The 20,392-nt window shown below is 45.6% G+C and overlaps 1 protein-coding gene across 3 annotated transcripts in view; it reads right to left on the bottom strand.

Moving 5' to 3' along the window:
- Positions 1-7,106: 7,106 nt before the first annotated feature.
- The window catches only part of KCNK10 (potassium two pore domain channel subfamily K member 10), a 130,822-nt gene continuing 117,536 nt past the window's right edge, over positions 7,107-20,392 (bottom strand). For all 3 annotated transcript variants that reach the window (XM_045071544.1, XM_004739106.3, XM_013057888.2), the window contains exons 5-7: positions 15,334-15,520; positions 10,796-10,938; positions 7,107-8,659 (exon numbers count right to left, since the gene is read on the bottom strand). In XM_045071544.1, coding sequence (XP_044927479.1) covers positions 8,039-8,659; positions 10,796-10,938; positions 15,334-15,520 — 951 coding nt within the window. In that variant the 3' untranslated portion in view covers positions 7,107-8,038. The remainder of the gene's footprint in view (positions 8,660-10,795; positions 10,939-15,333; positions 15,521-20,392) is intronic.

Genomic DNA, 20,392 nt, shown 5'->3' with positions numbered 1-20,392 from the left:
CCCTAACCCTGTGGGCCAGATTTTGAAACCCAGAACACATGGCAGCAGGCCGCCTGAGCCCACGGGAGATCCGTGAGGGCTGGGACTATGGCTTTGCCAGCTCCTGACATTCTCCTAGGACCTCACACCGTGTAAGCTCCAGAAATGTTTGTAAATGGATGGATGGATAGATGGATGCAATCTGCAATCTTCACCAATTACCGTCCCGATTAGCTATTTCTCCCCTTTTTTCTCTTCAACCATAATTCAATGGAAAAAATTGTTTTGGATTCATATTCATTCATGGAACAAGGGGACACCTTATTACTTTTCTTCCTTCTATGGAATCAGACAGCTAAAGAACAATGTTCTTTTAAGGCATAAATTAATGCTCTGCAAATTATGTTAGCATTGTGTGTATTTCTGTTTCTTAATATTTGCAATGAATGTTGATTCCAGAACAGTGACTTTCTCCAAGGCTCTTCATTACAAAACAAATTTATATCTTATGAGGTCTTACCATTGTTCTTTGCCTCAGGTATTTACAAATCACTCAAAAGAGCCATTGAAGTGCAGGCAGTTTATAGATAGCACAGATTACTCTACTAGAATATATTTTAGGGTTGTTACGTTCCAAGGGAGGAAAAAATCCTTATTTATCTTAAATGATTCCACATAATAATTAATGACCTTTAAAATTCATTTAATAGACATAACTCTTTCAAAGAGGTTATGTGAAATATTTATATATATATATATATATATATATTAGCTTTAGATTCTTACAACATTTTAAAATTTATTTCTAAGAACCAGCCATTTAAAAATTTGAAATATTTCCTACAGAGGTAATGGATGGATGTTGACTCATAAGTCACCACCTCAAATTCACACAGGCAGGTTTTACCCTAGCATTTCAACCCTGGAATAGTTTTGTGTTAAGGGTGTTTACACCGCTCTGGTTCCTGTGATTGATGTGAGGCCAGAGAAGTGACCAGGTAAAAGTTGTCTTTGAAGTCAGTATTGTGTATCCAGAACTCTTCCAAGATACTTTCCATTTGTCTGGACTGCTACCCTGTGCCCTAGGCTCCCCTCTCACACTGAATCCATCTAACCTCCCCTCAAGTTTATCACAGCTTTGGGCTCTCTTCTTCTGTTCCTACAGTCCACAGAAGCCCTTTATTCAAACCATGGTTTTGGACTTGCTCTTTACCCAACAAATGTCTCCTGAGCGCCTACCAAGTTCTGTGCACTGTGCCAGACCCATGAAAACAATAAGGGAATGAGATGTCCCTCTAGGAGCTCTGGATATGGGGAAAATGGGACAGTTATGACAATGGAGTGAACTTTCTCACCAAGGGATCATTAGAAGGCCATCAGTTCCAGTCCTGGAGGGGCAGAGAGGCATCTAGAAAATTGATTCCCATAGCATGACGGCCTCATGAAACTGAGTGCCTGTGAGAGGCCTCTGGGATTCTTATGGCTAACTGGAGAGGAATTTGAAGGGGCTGGATCCTCACAAAGCAGGAGGGTAGGCCCAGAGAAATACTGTATCTGGGTACTTTGGGCTTCTCTAAGAAACACACGTCTATTTACAAGAATTTTGGAGAATTCTTTAAGGTTCGACAAAATGTATCATATTACCTTGCCTCCATCCTCTGAGTAACTAATACTACTCCCTTCTAAATGCTATGCCTTCGTGAAGGAATGAGAGTTTAAAAGGCGAACAATGTCTTAGTATTGTTCTGGAAATAGTTCCAACCTCATGATCCCAGGAAAGAATCATCAAGACCTTGCGAGGGTCACTGGACCCTATTTTGAAAACTATTAACCTTGAGTATAGTCTTAAAGTAGAGTCTAGAACGCACCTGGGCTGATAGGGAAGAAACTCTGTGATAAAGAGAGCTGCTTTGGGCACAGGAGCCAAGAATGTCAGCACATTTGTCATATATTCGCCATATATTTGCCATCCCCACAAAGCATAATCCTTTATTTCCCAGATGCACAGTCAAACTGCATCTGTAGTAATAAGAAGGGTTTTAAAGCAAAAATTCCATCACCAAACATAAAAAGAACTCTCCTTCAGAGTAGTCACCTTTAGAGTCTAGTTATGTTCAAGAGCGATCACTGCAAAATTTGGAGTTCTTCATACAAAACAGCTCAAACTCATTACTCTGTAAGTAAACTGGGTTTCGACCAAGATGATACCTCAGGAGTGGGATAAATTGCTTATTGTTGGCTCCAAATGAAAAGATTAAATCTGCCTTAAAGGATGAAAATGGGGCTATCAATACGCCTATTAAAATTACTCTACCAATAATTTGAGTGTCTCTGTTGTATGGAGCACAGGGCTCAGCACTGGAAATGGAAACGAAAGGCCAAATTCCTGCCCTGAGGAGCTTATAATCTGCATCAAACACACAGTGGGCTCCTCCACCTGCAAGACAACGGGTCTCCATGGGCTCTGGCCTCTTGCTGATGCACTTGTATACAAGTGGGTTTTCAGCCAGGCAAGAAGCCTGTCCCCAAAAGCGAGAGTAGCTCCCCACCCAGCCACTGTGAACCATGCTTGGCCCCACAAAAGAAAGGAAAACAGGAGAGACATTGGGTCAGATCTTCCAGAAGGTCTTTGTTGCAACTTTCTGCATCATTGAAAAAAAAAGTTACATCGTCATCAAATAAAGACAATAGCAGCAGAGCTCACTGAAACGTTACAAGCAAATTTGCTCTTGTACTTTTCCTAAGAACATTACGAAATTCCCTCCTCCCCCCGCACCCCACATTATTTTCTGTAAAATGCCTTTTTTTTTTTAAGCACCATGAAATCCTACAGAGAGAAAAACAGGTAAAACACCTCCACATGTGGGTTTATCGTCGTCGCTGGGGCCCCTGCCTGGGAGTCTGGGAAGGGGAAGAGGCTGGAGGCTGGCATGTGGGTTGGTTTGCATAACGCTTCTAGGCACCACTGTACCTTCTTCGAAGCTTCAATCTCAGTGCCCTGATGGCAAAGGAGAGGTTTTTCCAATCACCCTCCCTAACACCAGTCTGCCATATCAATGGAGCGGAGTCCTCTCAAGGATGGTTTTGTTTTGTTCTGTTTTTAATGCACAAGGAACTATTTGAGATTATTCACTATTTTCACTTAAAAAACGATAACAGAAGGTAGATTTCAAATCTCTTAGGCACCTGTGAAAATGATAATCACTTTCTGTAAAATCAAAGACACTTGTTAGTTCTCCTCAGTGCCACCGTGCCAATGTCATGTGACCTAGGGACCGCCATGGGAGGAGTGAGGTTTGCATGGATGGCTGCTGGTTCATCACACCAGGACAGCCAGGGTTTTATTTCTAGCCACATCATCAACATGCTATTCCAAAGTTTCCATAAGTAGAATTAACAGGATATGCAATGCAAAAGTCACCTTTGTTTCAGAGAGTTTCCCATTTTTTATTTTTTAAGGCCGTTGCTCTCGAGCTCTTACTCTACCCATGAAAGCTCCCTCTGCTGACACAGCTGCGGTCTTTGCACACAGTTGCATCGTAACAGAAATAATAAACCTCTGCTTGAAACCTGAGCAGGATGCAGAAAACAGAGGACTGGAAAAGCCAAGCCAGTTTTTCCTCATTTCTTTAGAGAGTCTCTGCACATTTGTGTGTTTTCCTGTGCCTTTCCCATGGTTTGGAAACCATGGTATACATTGGATGGTCTACAATCTTACCCAATCTGATGAGAATAAATCTTCCCCACCCAAATTCTGGTCACATTCTCACTAATCCCCCAAACCCAAGCACACAAATAAATAAGCAGCATTGACTCAGCCAGGAAATGACATCCTCTCGGGGGGAGGTAAGGGAGTGGTTTGCTAACATCTAGCACAACTAGGACTTTCAACATCGAATGGTCCCATTAGACCCCAAAGCAGCCATTTCCAGCGTGTGTGTGTGTGTGTGTGTGTGTGTGTGTGTGACAGGTATCTGTCTATATTATATGAATTCATGAAGTAATCAAAGGGAACTTCTATCACAATTGACTGCAAATAGCAACAGCTTTGAAGTTCTTTAAACAATCTTAACACCATGCAAAAAATGCCCGCGTAGCCTGAGTCCTCCAGGTGACAGGATACTATAAGGAAGTATATAGAGTGAGCCTACACAGGGCACGATTCTAATTCAGACACCAGGCTCCCAAATACATCTGATCTCCATCAATTACCCAGAAAACCCAAAGGACAGGAGACTCTTAGCCTAAAATAAGGTGGCCCGTGTGTCAGTATACACAAACATGGCTAATACCGTTCTTAATGAATTTAACAAACTCGTAGACCAGGGGAGGTTTGGTCAGAGAACTGCAGAATTAAAGAGGCCTTGATGATTATCTGTGTTGAATTTCCTTGATGTCCTGACAAGGTAACAGAGAAGCACGAGGACAGAGGAGTCTACGCTCACAGGCTGGGACAGGGAAACACAGACAAAGAGTCCCAGTGGCCTCACCTATAGGCCAGGGACATCCCTACCTGCGCACACATTAGGGCCCTCCCCTGACGGTGGTAAGTTTCTAGAATTCACTATTGAGTTAGGACTGGATATGGAGCTACCATCTCCAAATGATCCCCCCACTGTCCCCAGCAAACCTCCAGATCTGTTAGGGAAGAAACAATCTGGACCCAATTACCAGGTGAGGCAAAAGACACCACCCACTGAAGACACGGAAGATACTGAACACGTGCTCTTCCCATGTGCAAAAAATCAAGGCGCTGAAGCCAGCTTTACGGCGGCATAGGGAGCGCGAGTTGGAGGGGCAGGGAGGCGCTGATGAGTGTTTAGAATCTGCAGCAGCTTCAATACGTGCTATTTGCTATGTGCTGTTCGGTCCCATCTTCAAAGGGTACCACTCACACAACTTCATCACGACTCGCCTCCCTCAAATCTTAGCCTGTACACACTATGAGGAGTCCAAGCTCTTACTCCCTCTCAGCTTCTCAGACTTTGGAGAGTATGTTCTAGTTTGCCCAATACTGCCCATATTTAATGGCTCACTCTCCATAGAGGGAGGGCTCTTCTTGGATTTCATTCCCCAGGGCTTGAGGCCCCACTGTATTCAGGGAACAGGTTGTACTGGGTTTTTTCCCACTCTCAGCCGAGGGCTGTTTTTGAGCCCTCTGTACTACTGTGATTTGACCCCTTTGGGGAAGCGTCTACGCACATACCAACACCTGTTCCATTTGGTAGAATGTGCAGCTTCGTGCTTTGAATTGTTTTATTCCTGCTATAAGCGGAGTTCCTGCAAAGTAAGCAAGTAAAGTGCAAAAGAGTGCTTTCAAAGGGCATTTTTTTTAACAATACAGAAAGGGCACCACAGACAGCATTCCCAAAACCCAAACCAAAATAATGTATAAGTATCTGTAAGGGTAACGCTTTAGGTCATGATTACACAAAGACCTTGTACGCTCTTAGTAATAGAGATCTCCCCACCTCCGTACACCCTACCCATGAAACTAGAAAGACACACAAACACACACATACACATACACACACATACACACAAGAGCGCATGATGTGGACATTACAGCAAAGTCAAAAGCAGACTTTGGTCAGACAGCCTTTGAAGACGAGCTCTACCACCTTCTTGCTGTGTGCCGTTGGGTAAGTTACTCCGCTTCCCTGAGCCTCTGTGCCCTCATCTGTGTAATGGGTTTGCAAACACTTCCTGTAGAGTGTTGCTATGAGGTTTCAGCCAGCTAACGCCCATAAAGTGCCTAATCTAGTGCCTGGCCCATGGAAACCACTGGATAAATGACAAGGAAGCCTCTTGGCCAGATTTGTCTGTAGTGTCTAGAGTTTTCAACACACTGCTACAGAGAAGTACAGGGCAGAAACGCAAATGCATGAGATGGATGGATAGTTTAATTAGGAAGCTTTTAACTTATCAGAGAAATAGAGAACATCCCAAGAGATCTACCAATCAAAAAACACATTTTGTCAGGCTGGAAGGGCTCTCACAGTGAGAGCCAGTGCCCACACCTGCGCAAAGGTCGTTTCCGTGTCTATTAACATGTGGACACAGGATGTCACCAGTAAGCCACAGCTTCAGCCCGGTGGAGGCATTAACCCAAGTCTACCTTGGACAGGAAGGGCCTCGTGAAAGCTGATTCTTATTTGGCTCCTTCCCAAAAGCAATGCCAGAACTTTTAACTAGAGCCTAGAAGTTGGGGGAGGGGCCGGCGGGGCTACATGTGCTCCAGGTGAGGGAGAGCTGTGCAATTTTGGGAAGTGGGCGGGAAGAGGTCTGCCCTGGTACCAGTGGTCAAGGATGTGGTGGGTATCATTTTCCCCAGAAGTCAGAAGTCTCCACTAATCCTGTGGTCTTTTGATCAATCCCCTCCATGTGTTAGTCATGTGAACTCCCCAAGAGATGGCGCTGAGATTGGGGAGCCCATCACCAGCAACTTTCTGGGGGTTGCCAGGCCCAAATTTTTAAGAACATGGGCCAAACAGCGAAGTCTGAACCACCCATGGTCAGCCCAGTTACACGAGGGGCTGAGGCACACACAGGATGCTGAGGCCTAGCACAATTTGCCCTTTCTGATTTCAAAAAATCCATTTAAAATTTTTTCAAAACCTATGACTGGCCCCTCCCCCGCTCTCCTTCCCAGGGCCATTGTAACCTCATGGAACAATCGCGTGGCTATTGTTTGCATTGAAACCATTAATCACCCTGGTGTTCCAACTTTCGTGAACAGCAGGTGCGAGACAAAGAAACAAGTAAGGAAAAGAAGTGATGCCTTCAAAATAAGGAACACCCAAACATAAAGGTGGAATGTTGTAAATACTTTTTTTAAGCATTAGTTTTTAAATGGCATTAATGGCACTTAAGCTGCAAGCAATTAAAACAATTCAATTTTCTTGTACAAGAGTTGGTTGGGGGATTCTTTCTTTTGTTTGGAGATAGCAAGATTGGACCTCGTCACTATGTCTACCTTAAGACACCCAAAGGGACAAAAAGCCCTGAGATGGAATGATGCCGTGGTCCTCCTTGGTATGTCTCAGACATGCAGGATGTCTATTTTTATAAAAATTTAGGATCAGCTAGACAGAACAGCAAGCCACTGGCATCATGCAAGGCAATTGTTTTGGTTTTTTTTTTCCCCCCCTCTTATCAAAACAAGTTACAACCAAAGTTCCACTAGAAAAGTGAAATGGACATTTCAAAACCAGTTTATTTTCACCATTGCACCCACTGAGGAGAATGCATGATTTTTGCCCATTAACCATGCAGCGAATGAGGTTGAGTTTTCGCCAAAGCTTGCAAGTTCATTCTTCATTCGTCGAGAGACAAAATTCAATAGGCTTCTGTCCTTGGTTAAGGTGGTATCCACAGTGTGATGCATTTGTGATTTTTTTTTCTTTTGTAATGAGGAAAGCAATTGCACCATTTAATACGTGTGCTCTGATCTATTTCTCACAAATTCCACATGCTCCCGGGTCCCACGGACATTCACTTGGAGCTCGGAAAGACTAGCTGTGCGCTGAGGCTGTGTATCAAAACTCAAGCTCAGAGCAACATGCCACAATGTCACCTCGAACCCTCATGACAGGTACTAGTTCAGCCCCCATTTGGTCCCCTGCTCTGTGTGTGCATATCTCTAACGGTAGGTTCAGGAAACAAGGCTCCGTGTAAAAGCCACATGTGTTCCTTTCAGAAGGCTGGTCTGAGGAATAGCTGCCCTTTCTCCACGCCAGGTCCGGGCGGCGCCGCTCAGGGGAGCACAGCACCGTCCCATACCCGCCCTTAACTTCCGTGGCCACGACCTCCTGCGTGTGCAAACACTCCCGGCGTGTCCTGCGGCCCCTGACGGAAGTGTGGTCCTGTGTTCTTTGATTCCTTTTGGCAGAGCGATCTTTCTCCGTCATTTATGGCACAGTGAAATATATTCTTCAATGCTATGTAATTTCGGACTACCGAGAAGTCTGTTTTAAGGCACGTGTCTCAGGGTGAATATAAAACAAAAACAAAAACAAAAAAAACCACAACGCTTGGTCAAGTCCAAGGTCCTCAGCATTTAGTTTCTGTCTTCAAGTAATGCGTTGTTCTCGAGTTCCCTGTCTTTGGTGTCCGTGGGGACCATTCCGTTCTCCACGCCCGCCTGCTGCTGGATGCACTCCGTCAGCATGGCCGTGCTGGAGTGGTCCGAGTTGCACATCTTCTCCGTCTCCTCCTCCTTCTTCTCTTCGTCCAGGGAGTAATTCCGGAAGGTCTTGTAGATTTTGTGAACGTCCTCGGGCAAGGTCTTTTTGAGGTCCTTGTTTTTCCTCTTGGTGAGCCTGGAGGTGGATCCGAACTTGTTGATGATGTTGTCCTCAGAGGCTCCCTGCCCATGTTTGTTCAGCTGCTCGGAGCCCTTGAGACGCAGGTTGTTGGGCCGGTTGTTGATGCTCTCCTGGGACGAGGCCTTGAAGCGGCCCGTGTCCAGGGCGGCGAAGACGGAGCGCTTCTCCGGGGACAGCATGTCCAGCGAGTGGGCCCTCTGGTCCAGGCCCAGGCGCCGGCGCTCCATGCTGCGGATGGTGGCTGCCCGCTGCAGCTTGTCGTGGATCTCCACGCTGAGCCGCCGCCGCGTCTCCCGGAACTCGGCCGTCACGTTGGCCTTCCACTCGGCCGCGTGGGCCTTGATTTCACCAACCTGGCCAGGAAACAGAAGAGCAACTAAGGAAGCCGTCCCCACCTCGGTCCCCCACCACTCCCAGCACCCACCGCCCTTGGAGGAGGCCGGGAGGTGGGGGAGAACAGGCCCGGATGGGGATGCTGCCTCGCCCCTAAAGACCCAGCTCAAATTGGCTCCCGGCTCCTGTGGCTCAGGGAGCACACCTGCTAGAGGACCTGGCAGGAGCCTGAGATGTGGAGGTGGCGACCGATCGGGAGGACGGCATTCTGCGGGAGAGACCGCTATCTGGATGGAGTTGGCCGGGCTTGGGTTCCCGTTATGCGTCCACCCTTTTTTTTTTAGCTGTACGGCCTCCTTCCTCCGACATAACTGGGGTAATCATGTCTAGCTCACAGAGTTCTTAATGCTACATGAGACAGGGACACGCACCTGGGTACAAAGCACAGGTGCAGCCGGTCCTTGGCCTGTCTCTGTTGCTGCAATGCTTCTGTCTGGGTAGGGTGACCAACCGGTCCCAGTTAGACTGGGACTGTCCTGGTTGTCGAACAGGAGTTCCTTGTCCTAGGTACCCCTGCAGTCCTGGGCAAACTGGGAGTGTTACTCACCCTGAATCTGGGCCACACTATGGTTGAGTGCTACCTGGCTTACGCTGCCTTAAGAAGACCCTCCGGGGCACCTGGGAACAAACTTCTCTAGTCCTGTTCTGCAGAAGCCCACAGACCACAGTGTTCTGCTTCCTCAGAACACAGGAGGATTGATATCTGATTTCTCGGCTCTCCTTCAGCACTTCCAACAGCACTAGTGCCATGCTTTTCTCTACACACGAGGGATTCACAAGTCTGCGTTTTTGCATTGAGGAAAGTCGATATTTGCATGGTTACCTTCTCTTTCACTACAGCTGACTTTCAGCCGGTCAGTTAGCCATCTGGGGAATCCGACTGAGGATGGCATTGATGGCATTGCATTGCCAGTGTTTCCGGGAGCCGGGAAAATTAACACCAGGGCCCGGCAATGAGATGGGAACATTTCCCATTCGGCAGTTTTGTCCTGGGGCTGTCTCTACAGAATGTCTGTCTGCCGAGAAGTGAGTAGGAGGCTTCATTCCTTTCAGGAGCCTCCCCCTCTTTTTGTTTCTTTTTTCTTTTTAATCTCCCTTCCACTCGTTAGCTCCTTTTTTCTTCTCTTGCCCTCCTTTCCAGTTCTTTTCCTCTGTTCCTAGAAGAACTACATGGACTTTTTTTTTTTTTTAATCACAAAATCTACCTTCCCCTCTTCTCCCTTTTCTTGCCTTTGTGTAGGTTTTCACGCATATTTACCCAAGGGAGTAAAGGTTGCATGTCCTTGGACATAGGGGTCGATGTAGTTTTTGTAGATCTGACAACCAGGAGGGGGTGATGGTGAAAAGGGACCCCTTGTGTTGGCTTCTCCACAGCTGGTCACTGTTGGGAGGACTTCAGTCTCAGAGAATCAGGAAGGAGTCCTAGTATTCTACTGAATTTCCATATAGACCCCAAGACCTGAAGGACAGGCCCATCCTTCTCAAGCTTTTTATAGACGTTCTAAGCCTCTCCCACATGTCTGCACACCTCCCTCAACTATGTTCTACCCCTGCTGACCATTGCTATTTTTTTCTTTTTCCCTTTTTCATTTTCCTAAAAAATAAGTCATTCTGGGGCACCTGGGGGTGGGAAGGGGGTGGCTCAGTTAAATGTCCCACTCTTGGTTTTGGCTCAGGTCACAGTCTCAGGGTCCTGGGATCCAGCCCTGCATTGGGCTCCATACTCTGTGGGGAGTCTGCTTGAGATGTTCTCTCTTTCTGCCCCTCCCCCTCATGCTCACACATTCTCTCTCTCTCTGTCCCTCTAAAAAAAAACTTTTTTTAAAATTTAAATAATAAAAAAAAAGTCGTTGTGTACTAGTCCTTCCAGGATCCATGGGCTGGTGAGTCATCAGATGTTCTCACCTGCCAGAAAAGGATCCAGAAATAACTGCCATCCCACTGAACTTGGCTTTCAGGAAATGATTCAAAAAGAGGAAGCCATAGGGGCCCTCCATGTACTAAGAAACCCTCCAGCCCATAAAATAGAGACAGGTATTCTTGACAGGAGCTCATCTGATCTCAGAACCATTTATAGAATTTGGAAGGGGTCCTACCTCTTCTTTTGTCTTTTTGGATAGAACCCGTAGCCAATCTCCGATCATACTGAGGACAGCTGCAAAGTAGGCAAGGCCAACCAGGATCCAAAACCACACCAGGGGCTTGTACCACTCCCGGTAATTGATGCCAGCATTTCCCCCTGAAAACAAAACGTCACTTTAACCAGGGTCTAGCATTTGGTCTTTGCAGAACAAACCTATTCTGGCCCACGTAGCGGAGACATCATCCTATCTCCAGCTGACACTCAGCTGTTAGAGGCATTAGAAGGAAGGGAGGGCAAGGAAAAGATGCACCCCTTCCTAAAGGAGTCTGGCTTTGGCTCAGCTTCTCTGATTTTTGACCACTAACCGTTACACCCACAACAATGACCACTAACCAAATACCCATAATGTCCGTGGCCAACTTGGTCCAGCTCTTCTCAACCCGGGCTTGACCGTGAATGACGTCAGCTAGAGGACAAATACAGCAGGCCTAGCTGTCCAGAGTCTTCCCAAACTTCGTTAAATGCAATAAAAATAAAAGATCAGTAATCCCCAACGTCTTGGACTTCTTGGCACCACTTCCTTCCTAATACATGCATTTCCTAAGAGCGGAGTGGATGTGTGGAAGTAAAATTGGACTTCATGGCATTCCTGAGACTTTGATCCAGTGGTAGTGATTTAACGCTAACTAAGGGATGGTGTTTACATGATGCTAATCCGAAAGGTCAATTAGGCTCAATAATTAGAATCACCATGCTAGAACTAAAAGGCCAGCTAGTCCAACTCCCTCTATTTTATACATAGGGATTACAGTAGAAATCCATCAAATCAAATTGGCCAGCTGCCCGATTGCATTGACCGGCTGTCCCGCTGAAAGGTCCAGTCATTTATTGCAAATAATTAGCCTATTTATTCTAGCCCTCCTACAGGCGCTGCCAAAGGTACCGATGCAAAGCAGCCTCCAAGCCCAGCCCCCTCTCCTAAGGAAGGAAGGACGTAACTGATGTCAGCCTGGCTTTCACCGTGTGTGACACTATTGCTCACTGAGGCAGGCCCACGGTCATTTCCAAGACAACCGACATTAGCAATGTGTGGGTAATTAGGGGGTTCGGTAATGAGTGATTACTAGTCTTTCCCACTGGGTAGTGGTTATAACCTTTTCTAGAACCACTGAATCCACACTGAGCTTTTACGGTATCAGTAATACCTCCCAAAGGCAGCAGGGCAAGCTATGCGGCCTGTGCCTGTGGTTCCTCTCCGTGCAGCCTACAATGTCTCAAGGCCATTGCCATTTCTTAAAATTAGAATTCCAAACATTACCAACGGGCTGTGTGGCCAGACCTCTTTGGTCTAGTTTAGCTGCCCTTTTTTTTTTTTTTTTTTCCCTCTTAGGTAACTCTCTCCCGCAGCTTCCTCAAGGATTCTACTGGAGTTCCTGCCGCAATAAGTGGATTTTGTGGTTCATTCCGTCCCTGTGCTAGGACTTGGGGAGAAAAGGAAATATTTACTTAGCAAGTCACCACCACCCAACAAGGCTTGTCACTAGGGGGCGCTAGCGAACAATACAACAAACACCCTTTGGAGTCTTGAAGGACTCGGCTGGAATTCAGAGCTCTGTGTGGGCTCTCAGGGTTTCAAAATCCTGTGATGTTAGGCTGTCCTAACGTGAGCCGGCTACAAAATAAACCATCACTTTATCCTGCATGGTGATCAATGTTCCAGTTACATTTCTAGAAGGGTTGATGCCATGTCCAATCACAGCAATCAACGGCTCTGGTTAACGTACCTTTTTAAAGGATCAGGTATCCTTCCCCATTGCCCTGAGAGTATAGCCCAAAAGGTTGTGACAAACTTCCAGCCTTTTAAGGCATGCATTCTTAGACCAATCTACGTAAGCTCCGGAAACCCGAGCTTCCAAGGGCCTGGTCTAATTGCAGTCAGCAATGTGGATTATAAGAGATACCTGTCCATGGAGACCTCAGGACAAAAAAAAGAAAAAAAAAATCAGGCTCTGTAATAAGGGAATTAAAATGGGGCCAGGCCTGTGACTATGGAGGTCACGCCCTTGCTAGGTAAGTCAAGATAAGGTCAAGTACCAGTGACTACTAAGTGCTCTCAATCTATGGTGGAGAATAAGAAGAAATAATCAATTAAAATCACTGGCAGTACCCCATGAAGCACCAGAATCCTTTCTCATTTTGTCCTTGCTTCTCCCCCCAGCACCCCCACGCAGGGAGGAGCAGCACACCAGCTGAGCAGTGCTCCCTAACATGTGTGGTCTCCCTGAGTGAAGAGGTAGGGAGCGTGGATGTCCTTGCTTCTCTCCCATCCACGATGAAGAGCAGGGACCCACTTCCCTATGAATTCATGTGTCACAATGTTAAATAAACCACACCTGTTCTTCCCTGGGTTCTCTTCAACTTTTTTACTTAGAACCAATGTTGCAAAATCATTTAGGTTGGCCAACTCGATTCATCTAAGATCCAAATAAATCAATGCTAGCTTTTCTGAGATTTTTAATAAAGCTGTAAATTAAGTCCCATCACATAGGCCAACCGAGGATATCCATGTGCATTAAATCTGGGGCTCATTTTATTTTTTATTTTTTCGTCCTTCAATCGATGCTGTTTTATAAAATGTAATTTGTATTATTATTTTACAGATTCATCATCACTTTTCAATTAATGCGAAGGCCTGGATTCAATCATGTTAACCAAAGCAGGTGGTAGATATTTTATATATGGACTTTAATTTGAATAGGCTATAATACTTTTTGTTTTATAATATCACAATGTATAACATTAAAATTTAAAACATTCAATTATGTTATTGTCAAATGGCACTTTTTTAGTAAACAGCTTCCCTGCCCTTACACTGTATAATTAGATGTAAACAAATAACCTGAATTCAAATTAAAAATTTAAACTCTTTGCCGATTACTAAATAAAAGCATTTTTAAAATTTTGTATCCCAAGGCTCTATTTGTGCCCCAGATTAACAGATTAACAGGCCAAGTCAAGCAGGTGTTTAGAGAGAAGGGCTCATCACTAGCGTCCCCTAACAGTGCAGCAGATGGCCTAGGGCTGGCACAGGGCACTTTGAAGCACAACCCAGTGCAAACTATGCTGTGGGAGAACTTGAACAAGTTTGTGAAATAGTCCCAACAGTTCTCTGTGGTTTCCCTCCAGAGCCGCAGGCCTCCGCTCAAGACGGCCCCTGGGGGCTCCACATCCAAGGGGAAGGGCAGCACAGCAAGCAGCTGAGCACTGGAGTGGAATCCCAGAACCCCGGCTTTTTTAATCACTTTGACTTTGAAGTGCTCAGTCCTTAGGCAGTGAAAAGGACAGAAAAAAAATAAAAACTTCTATTTTTACAAACTGGACTTTAGTCTTCTTTGGCCCATTTAGAACAGCTGGGAGACCACCCTTCTAGTTATCACCATCAGGGTAAATGTGGAGACACCCATGTGCCTTTCAAAGAGCCCTGAATATCCCCTCCAGAATGTCCTGCTTTCCAGATTTCCAGATCCCTGTCCTCCTTGTGAGCACCGCAGTCCAAGAAGACCCCAAGGCAGAGGTCAGGATCATGTACCAAATAAAGTCTGCGAGCTCAGCCTGCAATGTCCAGGCTGCTGCTTAACCAGGAACTAGCCAAACACACACACACACACACACACACACACACACACACAATGCACTTGCATCACCCAAACATTTTGAGTTTAGGACAGAGGTGCTTAATTAAAGTGTTCACTTCTCAGACTAGAAAACAATCAATTGTCTAAACCCCTAGAAATATCCCTTAGGATAGAGAAGGATGCCTCCTCCTCTTCCTGCCTTCCTACCACATTCTGGGAAAGCCATACAGGTAAGAAGCCAGATCACATTTCATTTTTAAACTCCCCGTCCCTAGCCGAAGTTGATGGTGGTTTCCTTTTGCTTCCATAAACATAGTTCGTTGTCATCTAAGTTCATAATGAAGGCTCTTGTTTCTATATACACTTGTGCAGAATTTGTTATAGTATTATACTCCCTTGGGACAGTTCTCAGCTCCTGGTAGTCAACTGAGCCCTAAGTCTTAGGCCAGGGCAAGATCCAGGATAATGTCTGCAGGGAACACAACCCTCCCCTGGGCAGCCTCAGGAACCCTAACGCACAGGTCGCTGCAGGCCAAGCTTTATGCTAATGGCTTCAGAGTTTCATATTTGCCATTTGCTAATACAGCCTTTATCAATAGATTCAAGGAGCCTTAATGTAAATCAGAAGTCCAACATTCAATGAGAAATTCATTTCACTCATGCAGAATTCATAGGACGATAAGGGCAATGAGCACTCTGGGGAGGAAGACGCTGCCTTTCATTTCTCAGCAGAATCTGCTGCTTTTTACATTACATGGAGCCATGGGCTTGAAATGAGCGCATGCATCGCAGTAGGACACTGAGCCATTTTCATTTGCTTCTCCTACAATACAGTTTCTCTTGGTTTTGAAAAGCATTATCAACAGAACCTTTTCCCCACCAGAGCCCTGGTGGCCGGGATGCCCAGGGTGCTTACCTGCCACAAAATCACCAAAGCCCACCGTGGTGAGGGTGACCACGACAAAGTAAATGGACTCCAAGGCGGTCCATCCCTCGATATATTTGAAAATGACAGCAGGGATCGTCACAAATACAATGCAGCCGGCCAAGATGAACAGGATGGTGGAGATGACCCGGATCTTGGTCTGGCTCACTTGCTTTTTCTGGGAGAGCAAAGGAGAAAGACAGGCAAGTCAGCTTTATCACCCCGGGTTCAGAAGACGGAGGCACAAGAAGAATGTTTTATGTCGGTGGCTTTTCACCTTTCATCCGTCATAGGCAGCTTTGGGAGAATGTGATGAAGACTGGGGACCCTCTCCTAGAAAAATGCACATACAGAAGTTTTCAGAGGCTCTAGGTGGTTCTCAGACCCAGCAAAGTCTGTTCGTGGGCCCCGGGTCAAGAAACCGATCATGCCTTGGATATCACGTGTGTGGTTCCATGACTACAGCCCAAATGTGGATTCTAACTTCCTCACCAGTACAAAGGCAATGATTCCCCAAGAAAGGCTTGCTGCCAATTTTCACGTGGTGTTACTGACCCTTCTCCAGGAGGGTACAGGTTTGGAGCTCTTTCCACAGTGGTAGGGATGGACTTGGCACCTCGTTTCTCTTGTATCAAAGGGAATGTGTTGGAAAAAAAAACAAAAACAAAAACACAGCTGACCTGAAACACACTAAACAGACTAATGTTCAGATGACAAAAAAACAGCCATCCCCATACGCATTTGAGACAGACTCTAGCTTCTTCACCCTCCTTCCCTGCTGAAGCTGTACACTCGTGACATACTTTTCTTTTGAAACTCACACATGAGCCAGCACTGCGGTGTGTTCATGCTCTGCTATCCACCAGGGACAGACAAGAGTCTGAGTCAGACCAACAGTTTACTGCTAAATTGATAGGAGCTTCTGCAGGAGCCAGTCAAGACGGGAAAGCCTTTAGATTGGGAATTAGACAGATGTTACACAAAGGAATGGTGCCAGTGAAGTCCAGATGTGGACAAGGAGCATCACTGGCATTCCCCTAGAATGCACTCAGGACAACACTGGCATGGCCTCTGAGCTGAATAACCCTTAAAGTCCTCTCAAAGCTCCCAGGACCGGCATGTAGATTGTCCTCAAGGGGCCGTAGCACCATAACCTGACCAAAACCATACACATCAGAGTGCATGGGTCTTTCTCCATCACCTAGATTGATTTTCTGCAAAAATACACCACATGTAGGGCACTGGATATAGGAAACTTTTATCACGGGCTCTGTTTTCTATTCATTGCCTTCCGGTAAATTAGAAGGCAGAGAACCTCAGAGCACAGAGAGAACTTCGCATTCATATACTCAACAGAAGCCAAGAGGGGTTGAGAGACTAGCATAAAATGATTTTGCTAATTAGAGACAAAGCCAAGATTATAATTCTGATGTGATTAACTCCCAGTCAAGTGCTTACTGATGGAACCAGAATTCAAGTTACTCAACAATTTCCCAGCTCACACAAAGTCGCCAGAGTCCCGCTCCCACCTGCCCCCCTCCAAGAAAATCAACCAGACTGACCCCCATGAAGAACAACAGACCATGTTGCTTCCCTCCTGGAAAGGAAGACTGGGAATAAAAAGTTGTTTACTCTGTGATCTGTCTAGGATTTCCTAAGCTTCAGTCATAAGCAGGAACACCTCTGGCTGTCTCCCCAGGACAGAACTGGTCAAGAGAGAGCCACTTAGATCAACTGTGGAAATGCCAGGCAAGAAGATGACTAGGCTTTCTATCCTCTCCCCCTTGACTGTGGGAGAAAAGTCAGTGCGGTCTCTTTATTGGAAAGTTCTAGGGATGCGGGAGGGCTGTCCGCTCTACTCCTGGCTCAGAAACATTCAACCCCACCTGCCTGGGGTCCCAGTCCCAGGTATGTTCAACACGACAAAATGGAGGACTTAGTTCAACAAATAAGAGCAAGTACAGTGGACAGCAAGGAGCCTGCTTCCCCCGTCCCCCTGCCTGCCTCTCTGCATACTTGTGATCTCTGTCTGTCAAATAAATAAAAATTAAAAAAAAAAAAAAGAACAAGTATAGTGGAGAACATTTATTTGCATGAATCTTAAATCAGCACTATGTATACTCCCGTTCTGAGATCAATATATTCCCTAAAAATGCACAGGAAAACCTAAGGAAATACAATCCTTCTTTATGAAAAGCAGTCATGTGATCCAACTCCCAAAAGGGCACTGAGTGTATAAAGTGGGAACAGGGAAAAATTATTTGATCCATGCTATTATACAGTCCCCTTCTCATCTCCTCAGAAAGGCCATCTGCAAAATATATACATATATATATAATTTACTGATATTGCTGAAACTGCAAATGAAAATTCCAGGGTTTTTTTTTTTCATGAAAGTATCGTGACAAGATGAGTCACTTGAGAGCCATGGGAATGTCTTACCCATCCCATGAATTTCCAGGCTGAATATTAGAGCAGGACCTGGTGAGGGCAGTGGAGCCCCTCTGAGAATCCAGGAACTTATCTATTACTAGCCTAGTTTTGTTTATAGACATGTATAAAAATCCAAAGCCCAAAAGGAGATTTCACCATAGATCACATTAAATTAATCTAATTGCTGGCAGGGGGAACATCATTCTCCCCCTCCTCTCTAAACTGTCCTCCTCAAATGCATAATGAAATTAAATGTTTGTGAGACACTTGTTAAGTCATAAATTAGGATGTGAACACAACTGTAATCCAAATGAGGCTGAGGCTGGCAAAGGAGGGTTTGCAAGTACGTAGAGAGTTGGAGACGGTCCTGGGCTCCCTGAGGTGGGCGGAAGGGATGGCAGCACAGGACAGGATTTGTCTGGTGGCAGGGAGGGAGCTATGTAACGAAGGAGAAATAATGGCATCTAAAATGGGTTATCTGTGGGAGAGTTTATTGGCAAGGTAAACATTTCACCACCACTCTCCTCACCACCCGAGGCAAAGCTCGGCTTCTTCTTTCAGACGTCCTAGGGTGATGTTCAGTGAATGCTTGGAGAATTCAATCATGGGGGTATTTTCGGGACTTAAGAAGTCAAGTTTCGGGGCGCCTGGGTGGCTCAGTGGGTTAAGCCGCTGCCTTCGGCTCGGGTCATGGTCTCAGGGTCCTGGGATCAAGTCCCGCATCGGGCTCTCTGCTCAGCAGGGAGCCTGCTTCCCTCTCTCTCTCTCTGCCTGCCTCTCCATCTACTTGTGATTTCTCTCTGTCAAATAAATAAATAAAATCTTTAAAAAAAAAAAAAAAGAAGTCAAGTTTCGTGTGTGTGTGTGAGTGCGTGCGCGCGTGTGTGCATGTATGTGTATGGAAACGTGTATACCCATACTTCACTATAAAAGGAAGAGATGTGGACATAAAGTTTTAGCAATATATAGTATTCTGGATACCCATGTTTTTGCTGCCCTCTAGATATTAAAACAGAACAAAAACAGTTACCTTAATTGAACACATTTTCCAGATGGAACCACAAACCATCTTACACGTCATCCAGTGATCTTTGGGCTTCTTATGGCCATTAGCCCCACAACTGTGCACTACCACTTGCAAAAGGGTGTTTAGGAATGTGGAGTCCAAGGTTAGACAGCCCGAGACACAACCCATCCCCACTGCTATATGGCTGGGTGACCTCAGGCAAGTTTCTCCACCTCTCTGTGCATCAGTTTCTTCCTTTTTGACATGGACATCAAGAATCCACCTCACAGGATTGTTTGGGAGGTTAAATATGTCTGTAAAAGTGTTGCACACTGCTAAGTGCTCAGGGACTGTTAATGATTATCTTTGATGTAGAACTTCAAATGTTTTCTCAGATGTGGACAGTCCCAGATTTAGTATCACCCTTAGCTACTGAGGAATGCTCCCTCATGTCTGGCTTAAGATAATCTTCGTGTAGCTTCAGGAAGTTGCTGTTAGTTGTCGCTTCCTGGATACATTATCTCATGTAATTACTTCACTGTTAATGAGAAAAAGGTCCTCATTCTCTCTTGGTTCTTCTGTGTTGCCTCTAGGTTGAGCTCTCAGACAGTCTCAGCCCACAATCTTGAAAACTCTGCCTTTCCATTAATTTCCGCCTACTTCTTCGTCATCCTTCCGAGATTGCCAAGAATTGTAGATAATGTTTGCGATGTCAGGAACCAGCTGGAGAGAGGCACATACCTCACCTTCCTTGCCCTCTCTTCACCTCCCCCTTCTCCCCACCACGCCGCGTACAGAAGTGTGCTGCCTTTCCAGAGAGGGGTTGCTAAGCAAAATCACACTGCTTATTTACCAGTAAGCAGAGCAGCTAGCAAAAAGCTTTGTGAGAGCCCAGATCTGACTGAGCTACTGTGTCCTTGGGCTAACAAAACTGTTATCTAGGAAGAGATGGTTCAATACAATATTTAGGCAGGAGGGACAGGATGGTTGTGCACATCTGTCCAAATCTTGTTTTCACACTTTGTTGATTAGAATAAACGATGTGTTCTTTCCTTCTTATGCAAATAGCATTATGCAAAATGATTTCCTGCCTCCGGATTGGCACTAACTGCAGGAATTTTCTAAGAACTCAAAACCCACCTCCTGTAGAGTTCATTCTGTTGTCACGACTCTATGTGCAATTATTCCAAAGAGCAAAACAAACTTCACAAACAGAGAGCGGGAGAGCCAGCTCGAAGAGGTCTCCTCTGAGAGAGGGATGTACGTGCTCACACTCCTAGAAGTGTTTACTTGTTTCAGACCTCAGAGGACTAAACCACACAGCCAAATCTCATTAAGCAAAACGCCCTCCCTGAGTTTGCTTGCTTCCACAATCTTATTTTAGAGAATGAGTATATTTCTATTCATTTGTGGGCTGGTTCTTTATTTCGTTTTTGCCCCCTCTAATGTCCATTCTCCTTTTCACCTCTATGTGATTTCTTAGAATTCTGAGATTAGCAATCCAGATTGTTGTGTCTGTCTGAGGAAACTGCTTCTCTGATGTGGTTTTTAGCCAGGACCTTGGAGAGGTTATTCAATGATAAGGATGCTGCATAAAAACCCTAGGACAGG

This window comes from Mustela putorius, unplaced genomic scaffold (assembly GCF_011764305.1).
Source record: "Mustela putorius furo isolate JIRA1106 unplaced genomic scaffold, ASM1176430v1.1 tig00000129_pilon_pilon_pilon, whole genome shotgun sequence".
Lineage (NCBI taxonomy): Eukaryota > Metazoa > Chordata > Mammalia > Carnivora > Mustelidae > Mustela > Mustela putorius.
Note: the sequence above shows the minus strand (reverse complement) of the source record. Positions and strands in the feature narration are given on the sequence as shown.